Raw genomic sequence first — 13,707 nt, forward strand, 5'->3', positions numbered from 1 at the left:
AACAGTGCACATTAAAGAACGTGGTACACTGTTTGAAAAAAGTAGGGGATTGTCTCCCGGTGTGCTGATCTGGTAGGCGCTGCACTGCTGGCTGTCGAGGGTCCGTGGAGGGCCTAATCCGAATTTCCTTAGTTTCCTGTAAAGCTTGAGGACCAGAATAATACATTATAATAATACAGGTTGTGTTAAAATACTTCTATAAAGGAACATTCTTACATTGGAAAGTGTTAGTTCTGTAATTGTAACTTTTTTTCCCCTGGCATTTATTCATTCGATAGTGACACTTATTTATTTGTTTCAGATTTTTATGAGCCACATTATTCAGTTGCTTTCTTGGATATTGGAGAAGTTACTGTAGAAAGTCCATCGTTTGTACGTGAATATACATTTCATAATGGCTTCAGTCCTGCTATCGGGATGCAATTCAGGATAATGTAATTCACCACACAGTTGGAGCAGGTAAGCAATACCAAAATACTTCTCTTTTTTTTATATAGTAACTTACATTTTAGATTTTAGACAACAACATCGGGGTGATGCCATTTGTCATTGGGCCATCTTCTCTTTTAGTCATGAAGCTGTTGATAAGTATGTGTGAGAATGTAGTCATCGTTTATAATTGGTACAAGCCTGTTCTTTGATTGCGATGAGTTACAGGTAGGTTCAGTAAGAATATAAACATTTGTAGCATGTTACAAACCGAATACTGTAATTAAGCAATTATGATGAATTAGATTAGATAATGTATAAATGTAAAAATCATAATGAATGGAACAATGTTAATGACGATGAAATAAAAGTGGGAAACCCAAAAAAGACACAAAAAAAAGATATAAACATTTTCAATAAATATGAACATTTTTATTATTCATTTTAAAAGATTTTATTTCTGTTTTTCAAATGTTATTATTTTGTCAGTTTGGGGAACTATATTTTGCATTCTGTCAAATAAAATCAATGTATAGATATTATATATGCATACCTGACTTTCATAAGGAAATTTGTCAAAGGACTTTCTTACTCTTCTACCTTCTTTTTCTTAACGTGTACTGATAATGCCATTCCATTGTGTAATCAGTCACGTAATTTATAAATTCTGATTAAAATATTACATTTTCCCATTAACATTTTCATGTAAATATTTCAGAATCAACCGGAGAATGCAGGTCAAAATGCAAAACAGTGTGCACCTTGTGGTCCAGACAATGGAAATGCTGGATACGTGAGGGCAAATTTCATGTCTGGTGATAATGGTGCTCCATTTTTTCCATTTCATGGTATACATAATTACCCAGCTATTGCTGGAAGCACAAGATTGCAAGGTATGTAAAAGCATGACATAATCTGGTCCTTACTTGGACAAACCTAGTCCTTACTTGGACAAACCAGTTGAGTTCTATTGCAGGAAACGCATACTCATACTGTTTACACGTGAAGCTGAATGCTTATTTGGATATTACATAAAATTGCCATTGTATCCAAGTTATCGCCACTGTAATGTTGAGGTTGTCCCTTAGTACTGTTTTATCATAAAATATGTCTTTAATGTCGGAATACATTTTTGGTGAAACTTACCAAATGAATATATTTCAACATACTTATTCATTTACAAATAAAGGTATTTTGCTCTTTCTTATCAATAGATGTCACATTCGCTCATTTTGATAGTGCGTGTAAGAAAGATCATTACGCTACTATGACCAATCCATCAAATGATGATGGTATCCACCCAATGTCCGCTGTAGGTACTGTACAAAGAAGGTAACAGTCAGAGACAAGAACAGGGTTTACATACATATACCTAATTTAGGGTAAGTACTAATAGTATTTATCCTATATATCTACGGACCACTTGCATTTATCCAAGTTACGTAAATGTAAATCATTGTGTATCCTTACTTGCTAGTTGCATTATTTTCATCAACCTAGTACACTTACCTACAATACTTTTTGTAATGTACCGATTTACAATACAAATAAGTGAGAGAGAGACAAGTTCTGTTATAGTTGAAAGCTAGCACTGAAGTGTTTATTCTTTATTCTACATCTACTATATATAATAACAATATCGGTAATGGGTAATTAATCTGTCAAGGTGGAATGTTTAGTGGTCTCAGCAGAGGGGTCTACTTTAGCCATTAGTGACCATTAAGTAGCCAGGGTTATATAGAAGTGGGTTAACATAATATATATGGTAACAGGTGAAGGAAGTATAAATAATTGGTAGCAAGTAATATTAATCAAGTTCAATACATTACATTCCCTCCCTTCTATTATAAACAATTCTAAGCTATTTATTTATAATTGAATCAAAGCAGCACTGTACTACGTTATGGTTTAATAACACTTTAAATGTATATGGTATAATGCACTGTATAAAGTAAAATATAAGATCAACATTTTAAATTGTCCAGTAATAATGTCCATAAAAGTTTCTATATTTCAGTTATTAAAAATGTCCGTATCTTTCCGGCGGTTTTCTATCGCGAGTAAGGTATACTCTTCGCTGAGCAGTAATAGACTGTGCTTCGACAGTCGATTGTGATGTTTCCACTGTTCAGATTTGGATTAATGAGCATTGGAGGTAATTGTGGAGGATCATCTTTGTTTGTAAGCTGTTTATCCTGAGTTTGAACAGGCCTATCAGAACGCTTCCTGATATGGTCGGCATGACGACGACAAACTCGTCCATCTTCTAGTTTTATCTTGAATGAGATGCGACCGGATTTTAATATTATTGTTCCGGGTAACCATTTCAGATTTTGTCCTCTAAAGTTCTTTATATACACCTACTCTCCTTCTACAAAAGTGCGTTCTTTGCATGACGATCATGGGCTAATTTCTGTTTTTCAAGTTGAGTGATAACACGATCTGCTTGATAAGGGTGTAAAAGATCAATTTTCGGCCATTCAGTAATTCTGCTGGTGTTTTGCCAGTTGTGCTATGAGGTGTATTTCTATATTTAAATAGGAATCTTGAATTGTTTTTTTTTTTAACTTTATTTGGTAATCAAGGTTAAAAAACAATAAAATATAATACATAGAAAATAGAAAAACAATTGCACGGATAAAACAGGCCTTGATTACAAGGAATGCCAAGAAAAGTTAAAAACTTATTTCCACTTGGGTCCTAAAAACAAGAAACTGATAACAAGGACATACAAATTACAACATAAGAATCTTGCGACTTTTGTTTCGATATATCCATCTTTCATACGTTTCATTGTTTCTTTAAATGTGCGTACAGCACGTTCCGCAAGACCATTCGATGATGGGTGATATGGGGCTGTTAAAGAATGTCTTATTCCATTTCGCTTTACGAACGTATGAAATTCATCACTGGTGAAACATGTTCCATTGTCGGATACTATTTTATCTGGCAATCCATGCGATGCAAATATAAGCCTGAGCTTATCCACTGTGGTATTTGTCGTTGAGGAATTTACCGGAATTACCTCAAGCTATTTTGAGTATGCATCGTATTAAAAACATTTTTCCAATAAATGGTCCAGCATAGTCGATATGTAATCATGACCATGGTCTATTTGGCCAATTCCATGGGTGCAATGGTGCTTTAGGTGGTAAAGTTTGATTGGATTGGCATGTATCGCACTGCTTTGATATGTCTTTGTCCATATTAGGCCACCATAACGAATCCCTAACAAAACTTTTCATTCTGACAATTCCAGTATGACCGTCATGTAGTGCTTGTAGCAACTGTTTTCTACCAGGCTGTGGAACAACAATTCTATTTCCCCACAAAATACATCCATCTTGTGTAGAGAGTTCTCTTTGTCAGATCCATCCAATATGGTTGCAAGTTTTCAATTTTTGGATTAGTATTGGGCCAACCCTTTTCAATGTAGTAAAGAACTCGAGAAAGTGTTGGATCTTTAACCGTCCAACCTTTAATATCTGCTGTGGAAACTGGAGATTGGTTCATTGGCTCCATCAATAGAACAGTTTTGGCAGGTTGTGGAATTGATTCTGGTTTTCCTGGCAATGGTAATCTGCTTAATGCATCCGCATTGGCATGGGACTTTGTCAGTTTGAATCTTAATGTATATTTGTATGTACCTAATTTCAGTGCCCAACGTTGGATTCTAGCTGATGCTTGGCTAGGCACAAGTCTGTCCTCATTAATAAGACCCAGCAATGGCTTATGGTCTGTTACCAATGGGAAATGTCTACCATAAATGTAAGACTGAAATCGCGTTACTCCGAAAACGCATGCCAAACCTTCTTTCTCAATTTGCGAATACTTTTTTTCCGCTTCTGCAAGTGTTCTAGATGCAAATGCGATTGGTCTTTCTGTACCGTCACTTTGTCGATGTGCTAACACAGCCCCAATTCCATATTGAGATGCATCACACGATAATATTATTTCCTTTTTTGGATCATAATGTGCAAGTACTCTGCAGGAAAGTAGCAATTCCTTTGATTTATCAAAAGTAGATTGTTCTAAATTTGTCCAGTTCCAAGCTTTATCCTTACGAAGTAAGGCATATAACAGAGCAATTAAGTGTGTTGGATAAGTTTGGTAAAAACTTCATTATTAAGATAATATAATCCCAAATAAGCTCTCAGTTCTGTCTAGTTTTGAGACGCTGGAGCATCTTTAATTGCTCTCACTTTGGCGTTTGTGGGATGCAATCCCTCTTTGTCGATCAGGTGTCCCAAATAACCAACAGATTTAACCATAAAAACACACTTACTCTTTTTTAGACGAAGTCCAGCATCTGCCAGTCGCTTTAGAACGGTTTCAAGAGTTTCGAAATGCTCAAAGTCATTTTTTCCTGTAATTAATATATCGTCCAGGTATACTGTAACACCTTTAATTCCTTGTAATAGTCCTTCCATGACACGCTGGAAAATCGCTGGTGCTGAAGAGACTCCAAACGGCAACCGTGTATATTGTAAAGTCCCTTTTGAGTGTTGATTACAACATATTTTCGAGAATCTTTATCCAAGAGTAATTGTTGGTACGCTTGTGACATGTCCAATTTAGTAACTTTTTCTTCGGGGCAGTTTACAGTAATTTTGTAGTCACCACAGATCCTAATGATAGATTTATCTGCCTTAAGTACCGGAACTATTGGTGCAGCCCAGTCTGAAAACTGTATAGGTTCAATAATGCCTTCTCGTTGTAAGCGATCAAGTTCGTCATCTACTTTCTGTCGCAAAGCATACGGAACATTTCTGGCTTTGCAAAATTTTGGCATTGTCTCTTTATCAACATACATTTTTGCTTCAGTACCCTTAAGGGTACCTAGTTCATCTTTAAATATTTCTTGGTATTTACCAAGCAGTGAACTTAAATCTAATTGGTTTATTACCTTGATTTGTTGCCAGTCCAACTTTATAAACTGAAGCCAGTCTCGACCAATTAGGGTAGGTCCATCTGTTCGCACAATCGTTAACGGTAATATTGTAGTAGTACTCTGGTATGTAACTTCAGCATTAATTTTACCCAAAACATCCATTATTTGTCCAGTGTACGTACGTAGCTTAACTGACGATGGTTCAAGTTTTCTTTCAGGCCATAATTGCCTAAATTTCGTCTGCGACATTATTGATACCGCGAGGCTCCTGTGTCAATTTCCATTTCAGTATCCAAACCATCTAACAGTATCTTAACTTTCATAGGTGGAGGACTAGACGTGGTCTTTATTCCAAATAATTCTTCATACATTCTGTAGCTATGTTGCTTGGTTCATCGCTTGGCTCATCTGCCACAACATTTTTAACTGTTCGGGGCTTCCCCTTCTTTTTGCTAAGACAAACAGATTGAATCTGTCCTACCTTGTTACAATAATGGCAAGTTGTTTGCTTAAAATAACATTTGTCTGGCAAATGGTTATCCTTTCCACAGCGAAAACATGGTTTCGACTTCTTATTTGTATTTGATGTAAATTTTGACTTCTTTTTGTAAGCAATTTTGTTTACATTTTCAACTGCAGCTGCGCCAGATCTCTTACATTTCTTGTTGCAGTTTCGATGCTAGTTGCAATTTCAACAGCTTTTTCCAGTGTCAGTGCTTTTTCTGCCAAAAGACCAAATTCCGTGATTACGGACGCCAAAAACTAGACGATCTCGTAACATTGTATTGAGCGAGGCTCCAAAGTTACAGAATTCTGCCATCGATCGAAGCGATGCCATAAATTCAGGCACTGTTTCATTATCACGTCGAAAGCGTGAGTTGAATTTGTATCGCTGTACAATTTCACTAGGCACTGGACTGTGATGCCCATTCATAGCTGTTACCAGCTCATCGAATGTTTTATCCTTGGGTTTTTCTGGTGTAACCAAATTTCGTAAAAGCTTATAAGACGATGGGCCAATAACTGTTAACAGTGTTGCTTGTTTCTTCTCCTCTGTAGTAATTTCTTTTGCCTTGAAATACAAGTTACTTACTTACTTATTTGTTTTCATAGCTATCCCCAATATTGGGGACATTTCGCCGTCATTGACATTATGTTGACATAGCACAACTTTTCTTAATTTTATGAGAGACGTTAATTTTGATGAGAAGGTCATGGAACACTAAATAATTTTAAAAACAACTAAAAACCTGGGACCTGTAACCCTGACGGGTACTCTCCCTCCGGGTCAAAGGGATCCCGAAACTCATCGGTGGGCAGGGGCGCTCATCTCCCTGTTCAGGACTATTCCTGATGATTACCCAACCTATTTACATTTAAAATTAAAATTAAACATCAAGACATAACTTAATCAACTTAATGGCTACTGGACATAGTAGTTATTGTCTTCTATAAAAGATGCTGGAAGCACTTCCTTATATAGTTTTCTCGGTCTAGTTGACTAGCGTTTATAGTTCTCTGAAGTATACTTGGGCTCGGTCTTCCTATCAATTTACTTTTTTGGTCATAAAATGTAAGAACTTCGCAGGGATCATAGTTCTGTCTCCGAATACAGTGTGAAATCCAGTTAGATTGCTGTAGTTGGTAGAATATCGTGTTGGTTATTGCGTAGAGCCTCTGGTTATTGACAACGTACCGCCAATCAGTTTCCTGTTGTTCTTCTTCTTCCTCAGACTCTAGTCTAAAGTCTAAACGCTCAACAAACTGTGACCAATCTTCCCTTCCTTCAATAAATTCTTCAATTTTGCCAATAAGGGCCATTCTCGTCGCCACTGTAGTGTAATGTACCGATTTACAATACAAATAAGTGAGAGAGAGACAAGTTCTGTTATAGTTGAAAGCTAGCACTGAAGTGTTTATTCTTTATTCTACATTTACTATATATTATAATAACAATATCGGTAATGGGTAATTAATCTGTCAAGGTGGAATGTTTAGTGGTCTAAGCAGAGGGTCTACTTTAGCCATTAGTGACCATTAAGTAGCCAGGGTTATATAGAAGTGGGTTAACATATATATATATGGTAACAGGTGAAGGAAGTTTAAATAATTGATAGCAAGTAATATTATTCAAGTTCAATACATTACACTTTTCATTTAATCTTAACAGTAAAGTTAATCTTTCTGATTGCGTGGAGATGGATTGTGATGCATTTAAGAAAGCAATGATCAGAGATGAAGATGGTGGAATTCTAGGAGGATCACGGCCTGGTTATGTTATTCCTGATTCTCCATACGAGTGGGATAGAGATCCGAGACGTGGACTTAAAATTCCTTATGATGAAAAATGTCCACATAAAGGTTGGTTGTCTGCTTTAATGTTGAATTTTAGCTTTTGTAAACTGTGATTCTTCCCTAAATCTTCCTCCTATTAAAGTTGCACTCTTGAAACAAGACCAGTCCATTCACCGAGACTGGGCACGCAATTTTATTGTGGCATCCCTTTTTTGAGGAGTAGGAGAATCACTGTGTTGTAGCTGTGATCTTTTATATAATCTGCTCTTTTCATTAAGGTATCATTGGTACAGAAGTCTGCATATGGCATGAATCTTGGCAGGCTTTTGAATGCTATGACTATGATTACGCTATGTTGATTATTGAAAGTCTTGATCCTGACACAGAATTACGACGTCTTCACCAATCGTCATTGGGTCTAACGGTTATGTTGATTTGATCAATGGACCACAAGATCACGGCTGGTGTCATGGGTACACATGTCAAGAGCGCATCAGCACATTTATGTCTATCGTTGCAATTGGAGAGACTTATGAGATGTATATGAGAGTTCAACGAATCCTCAAACGCTATGACTTCATTTCCTGAACACAGCTCCAGATCAGAAAATAGTTGTCGGCATCTGGTATGCCAATCCTCAACGCTTAGATGTGTACCATCAAGGTCACTATGTCATGTCAAATAACGGGCAGCTGGATGGAGATATGTTCATATACAATACAATACAATACAATACAATACAAATCTTTCTTTATTCTGGAATAGCTCTTTCAATACACAAGTACTGGTCTCCCAAGAGGTCCAAATTTGGAAAAAAAATACAAGAAAAATAAAAGTAAAAGCTATATTAAAACTATGTACAATAGAAGTTATACAAGATGTTTAAATTCAACTTGACTAAGTGTCTCATAATTTTTACGGATATGTACAGGAAGATTATTCCATAAGGTTGATGCTCTATAATTAAACATTCTCTTTCCATAAATATTGTTCCATGCTGGAACATTTAGAGTTTTTGTTGATTGACTTCTTGTATTTTTTGTGTGAAAAGTGTCCATAAATTTGAATAGATTTGTTAAATAAGATGGTGCTAAACCCTGTAGGCATTTAAATAGCATAATTAATAAATCATTTTCCCATCTGACACTCTTCCATTTTAGTGAGGACATCAATTCTGTTATAGGGGTGTACATATCAGCATAAAGAATGATTCTAGCTACTCTATTTTGAAGTACTTGAAGACGATTAACAAGTTCTAAGTTACAATTTGACCAAACATTACTACAGTAATCAAAACAAGGTAATACTATTGCATTAGCAAGTAGTTTTAAAGCAAAATTTGGAATATAATATCTTAATCTACGAATAATACCGATACGTTGTGATACTCTAGAAGCTACTTGTTCAACATGCTGTTTCCATGACATAAGTGAATCAAATGTAAGTCCAAGATACTTAAAATTGTCAACTCTTTCGACATCATTGCCATTAATAGAAAGAGAAACATGGGTTACAGAAGATCCAAACGATCAGTTCATACCAACTCCTGACTCCAGAATTTATGGCGAGAACTATTTTGATCGCGATTGGCAGACTCTTTGGATACTTATACGTGGTAGTGACCCAATTGACATCATCACTACACCGGTTATAATGGTTGACTTTGGTGTGGCTCCTGTTGATGTTGATGACTTCTATGAAGAAGATCTTGTTAACAATCTTGCCAGTTTGGTATATATAATAAGTAAATAGCTTTCTTTAACCATATTAAAGTATCACATAATCTATCCAGATTTCTTCTTTTTTCAGTTTCATATGTTTAGAAATGAGTTGAATTTTATTTAATTACCTATTCTTTTAATATCTAAACAATAATTAATTTTTTTTCCTTACAGGCAATTCAACCCTTCAAGCAGAAATTGTTAATGCAGCACAAACCGGTACTTTGTACGAGAGTCTTGAAGTTGAGGTTATTAGCAATGACCGATCCTTCTCCCCCAGCTGAAGACCCAACAAGGGGTGTGAGAGCAACAAATACAAGCAATGAAACGTAAGTCACATTTTAAGAAGTAATGAGTTGAAGTAGAGTTTTCTGTAGAGTTACTGTAGTGCATGGCTTGTATCGTCTTGTCCAAAGTCTTAAATTGTATTCTCATGTGTGGCGTGCAACAAACATAACCATAATGCCTATATCATTACAAACCAACATAACTAATTGGTTCACAGGTATTCTGAGAAGCAAGCTGAAGAAGAGGCATCTAGTGACCAAGGAGTAGAAATCATCTATCAATTCCAAAGCACAATGAGTATACGTTTACGGCTGATGCTATGGAGAACCATCCATTTGAGGTTCAGCCTTGCATCTCTATATTAGATACCAGTGTAGGTTTTAACACAATTCTTTCTAAACTCCAATATACTGTAGGCTATCAAGCTTTGGTAATACACCATAAGTTTGATACAAATATTCTACGAAAAAAAGGAATTATTCAATGATTTTTTTATTTTTTCAGGCTGAAATTGTGCAAAATCTGGGACATTCTTCACATCCATGGAAAATGCCCAGGAGTATCTGATGCAGAGCTCGTCAGCAACAACACTGTAGATATAATCCATGGCTGGGCCAACTTCACTGATCTTGCCATTAATCTGTCGGGAAGTGGTTACTTCTTTGAATTCAGCATTGTTTATTCCAACTCATCCACGCTAGAAGGTATCAACTCAACAGAGTTTTCTGTCATTGAGGGTGTTTTCCACATATCAATCGCAGATCAACAGTAAAAGTTTTGGAGAAATTTAAAGTTCAGTTTAATCTAATTGAAGATTTTACAACGGATATTGCAGAACATCTGGATTCCAAGGTTGGTGATTTTTTAATTAATTATAAGTCATTTTCAAATTGTCAATGCAGTTCTCTCTCTAAGTAACCATCCATCTTCTATTTAATACTGCATTAAAATTCAAAAATCACCATCAATTGTAGACTAGTGACGTATCCAATCTAAGAGCAACTTCTTTTTGAAGACTACAGTCCATTTCAAATTTTCAATGCAGGTCTCCCTCTATTTAACCCACTACCTTCTATTAATACTTCCCCCTACCCCAATTTTAAAAGCATCTTCAATTGTAGACTATCGTATCCACTCTAAGAGCAACTTATGTTGAAGACTAGCCAAAAGTACCTACAAGTCACTCCCATAAAAATCCAATTACAGACTACTTTCAAATTTGATTTCATCGGCTGTATAAATCACCTCAAATTAAAGACAACCTCCAGAACAATTGGATAAATATTGGTCAAACATTGGTCAAACAAGGATAAATATAATATTCTAGGCTTTTCCTTAGGCTTTTTGTCTGGCACTTACTTGTTTTGGGTTCAGGCAGTCTTTAATTTCAGTATTTTGCAACTTAATAACAAGTTGTGTTAAAACACTTCTATAAGGGAACATATTAAGTGGATTGTTTTTAATAACAGATAATGATCACAAATCACAGGAGATCAGGAAAGTGCTAGATATGCACAAGCATGTGATGCGGTATATGCCCAAAATAAAAAGCAGGCAGCAGAGACTTCGAGGCCACAAGAACAGCCAATAGCCAAGGACATATCAACCTTGAAGAATTATAATGCAATTGCTGTAGTTGCGGGTGAAAACGTTTTAAACACGGCACATCTTTTTAAAAAAAAAATAGGCATTGTTGCTGGTACAATGCAAACTTCACTCTCACAAAGCATAAACACCTTAAAAACCAGAATCTCGCCAAAACCTAGATTATCTCAAAATATTTCCTGCCCTTTATATAGTCCGTACAGCTTATTACCCACACAGTACATATCTTTTACTTACCTGTTCTGCCAGTAGGTAATTGAAAAATCAGCAAATTTTGTCAAATTAAAAAGTGGCAACACTTGTACAGGTAAGAAGAATAAGAAAACTTAATTTTTTTTAATTAATTATTTTATTGTGTTTTGTTATAGGAGATAACCCAGAAGCCTAGAAGTAGAAATGAATACTTTTACAGGTAAGCTTTAATATAGTTTATAAACAAAGTATGTAAAATGAGAATACTTCTTTTGCTAATAGAAGAAACAATTCCAGAGTGCCATAAAATCAAGACCATATATTTGTTGGTTCTAAACATGGAAAACAATTTTATGGTAGATCTTAAGTTCTTCAATGCAATCAGTGCAATCAAAGTACTTAATGTACAGATAGATATTAGGAATATATTAAATTGTTAACTTTTCGTTTATTATTGATCAGCAGATGAAACTTTTAAAGAAGAAGAAAACATCACAGGTAAGCTTATAAAACATTACTAATAAAAATCTATACCAGCTGGTGCTGAGGTGAGGTGAAATTAAGATTGACTCTTTCTATGAAGTTCTTTTTTAGTGTTAAAATTAATTAATCCATGTCCCATTTTCCATTCCAATCTGTCCCTGTGTCATAAGAAATGTTTAAGAGTTGTGCAACTGTAGATGCCGGAAATGGCACTTATCAGACACAAATTAGATTTTCGTAAACATTATATTCTTAACATTTTATTGTTGTTTATCAGCAGATGATGCTGATAGTTATGGACAACTAGAAATTGCCACAACATCAGGTAAGTCTACTACAATATTAGCAGCAAAACATTTGAAAACACAAATGTACAATGTATCAAGAACGAAAATGTATAAAATATTAATGTTATAAATTGTTTTTGTTTACTACTATAGGAGATGACCTATACAACCATGACGATCTCACAGGTAAGTTTAAATTTAAAAAGGTTCGTTCTTCACATGCCAAAGAGCATTCAATTGGTTAAAGAGCAGTGCATATATATGATTAGACTGGGTTCCAGCCCGTAAATAGTAAAGATAAATAATTTGGCACATATGGTATGATAACCTACGTCATTCTTATCGGATGTTTGCGGGCATGCAAATCGATTTCTTCACATATTTCCCCAGTGCGTAAATCTGAGTATTATATTATACGTATAAAACGCCATATGTGCCAAAATTTACGGGCTGGAACCCAGTCTAATATAGGATGGATGTCTGAGGTTGTCATATGTACCTGTAGGCCTATACTTCTGTATTTAAGCATTTTAATTGGAATATTGTTGAACATTAAAGGGAAAGAGATCAATATAGTGTTATTTTTGAACAAGTACAGTAGTTATAAAATATGGGCCGGTTGTTGGTCGCAAATATTCAATTTCTCGATTCCAAGTGGATAGCTGTTATGTGACATCAAAATAGGACAAATTTAGGACAAATACATCTGTAAGAGATGATAGAATAATTGCATTTTTGTTTTTCTCATTTTGCAGGCAAGAAAGAGGTAGCGAAATTGTTGACATCAAATCCTGGATTCTCAATTCAAAATTGGATAATTATAAGGATGAAAGTTAAGAATGAAAAAATGATGCTGATGAGTTTTTGATTTTAAAAGGTTTGAAAATAGATATAACATAACGTATGTTAACGTTCTGATTGATATACTTGTTTTTAATAGTGTTACCATATCAATTTGTCAGGCTGTTGCACCTAAGGGCGCGTTTATACAACACGCTATTACACGCATATTCAACACGCCTACGAGAAGTGTGTTCTATAACATCGAAGAGATTCCGTGTAATGAGATTTTAATTGCAAAAAAGGCTACTTGGCTGAATCCTAACATTTTGTGGATTCCCGGTTGCTGTTATTATAAATAATAGTGTGATTTGATATTTGGGCTACAATAGTCTATAGATGGATTAATTAGTTTAAACTAATTGATACATGGTTATATACTACAAGTTGATCAATTTGGAAATGTTTGCAATATTAAAAGTGTAATTTGATATTTGGGCTACAATAGTCTATAGCATGTATTAATTAGTTTAAACTAATTGATTCCGTAAATCTTCTAATTGTAACCCTGGGTTATTATTTTTTGATTGTTTTTTAGGGTGGGTTACTATTAGAAGTGGGGGGAAGGGGGATTACTATTGGAGTAGTGGGTTATTATTACTAATCTTAAATTAGGCACCTGAAAATAGTAAGGCACCTGAAAATAGTAACCCACCCCAACTTTTCCGGTCAGCAA

At 35.2% G+C, this 13,707-nt stretch overlaps 1 protein-coding gene across 10 annotated transcripts; it reads left to right on the plus strand.

The window, feature by feature from the left end:
• Positions 1 to 341: 341 nt before the first annotated feature.
• LOC144837716 (fibrocystin-L-like) lies at positions 342 to 13,321 on the plus strand. Of its 10 annotated transcripts, none has more exons than XM_078692946.1 (12): positions 342 to 459; positions 1,148 to 1,322; positions 1,644 to 1,811; positions 7,491 to 7,681; positions 9,511 to 9,665; positions 9,842 to 9,997; positions 10,129 to 10,476; positions 11,598 to 11,641; positions 11,884 to 11,919; positions 12,182 to 12,229; positions 12,345 to 12,377; positions 12,947 to 13,321. In XM_078692946.1, the coding sequence occupies exons 8-12, from the start codon at positions 11,626 to 11,628 to the stop codon at positions 13,057 to 13,059; spliced, it is 246 nt and encodes an 81-aa protein (XP_078549072.1). In that variant the 5' UTR covers positions 342 to 459; positions 1,148 to 1,322; positions 1,644 to 1,811; positions 7,491 to 7,681; positions 9,511 to 9,665; positions 9,842 to 9,997; positions 10,129 to 10,476; positions 11,598 to 11,625; the 3' UTR covers positions 13,060 to 13,321. The 10 variants fall into 10 exon arrangements, 8 of the variants coding, with proteins under 8 accessions (XP_078549072.1, XP_078549074.1, XP_078549073.1 ...); XM_078692948.1 differs by having other exon boundaries at positions 12,185 to 12,229; XM_078692947.1 differs by having other exon boundaries at positions 11,887 to 11,919.
• The last annotated feature ends 386 nt before the right edge of the window (positions 13,322 to 13,707 follow it).

Source organism: Antedon bifida, chromosome 3 (genome assembly GCF_963402885.1).
Source record: "Antedon bifida chromosome 3, ecAntBifi1.1, whole genome shotgun sequence".
Taxonomy (NCBI): Eukaryota; Metazoa; Echinodermata; class Crinoidea; order Comatulida; family Antedonidae; genus Antedon; species Antedon bifida.

Excerpts from the sequence above, each read along its gene's own strand:
- LOC144837716 (XM_078692942.1), top strand. The coding sequence starts at position 7,595 with ATGTTATTCCTGATTCTCCATACGAGTGGGATAGAGATCCGAGACGTG. Across the intron at positions 7,682-9,510 it reads TGAAAAATGTCCACATAAAG|GCAATTCAACCCTTCAAGCA; the intron begins GTTGGTTGTCTG and ends TTTTCCTTACAG. Across the intron at positions 9,666-9,841 it reads ACAAATACAAGCAATGAAAC|GTATTCTGAGAAGCAAGCTG; the intron begins GTAAGTCACATT and ends ATTGGTTCACAG.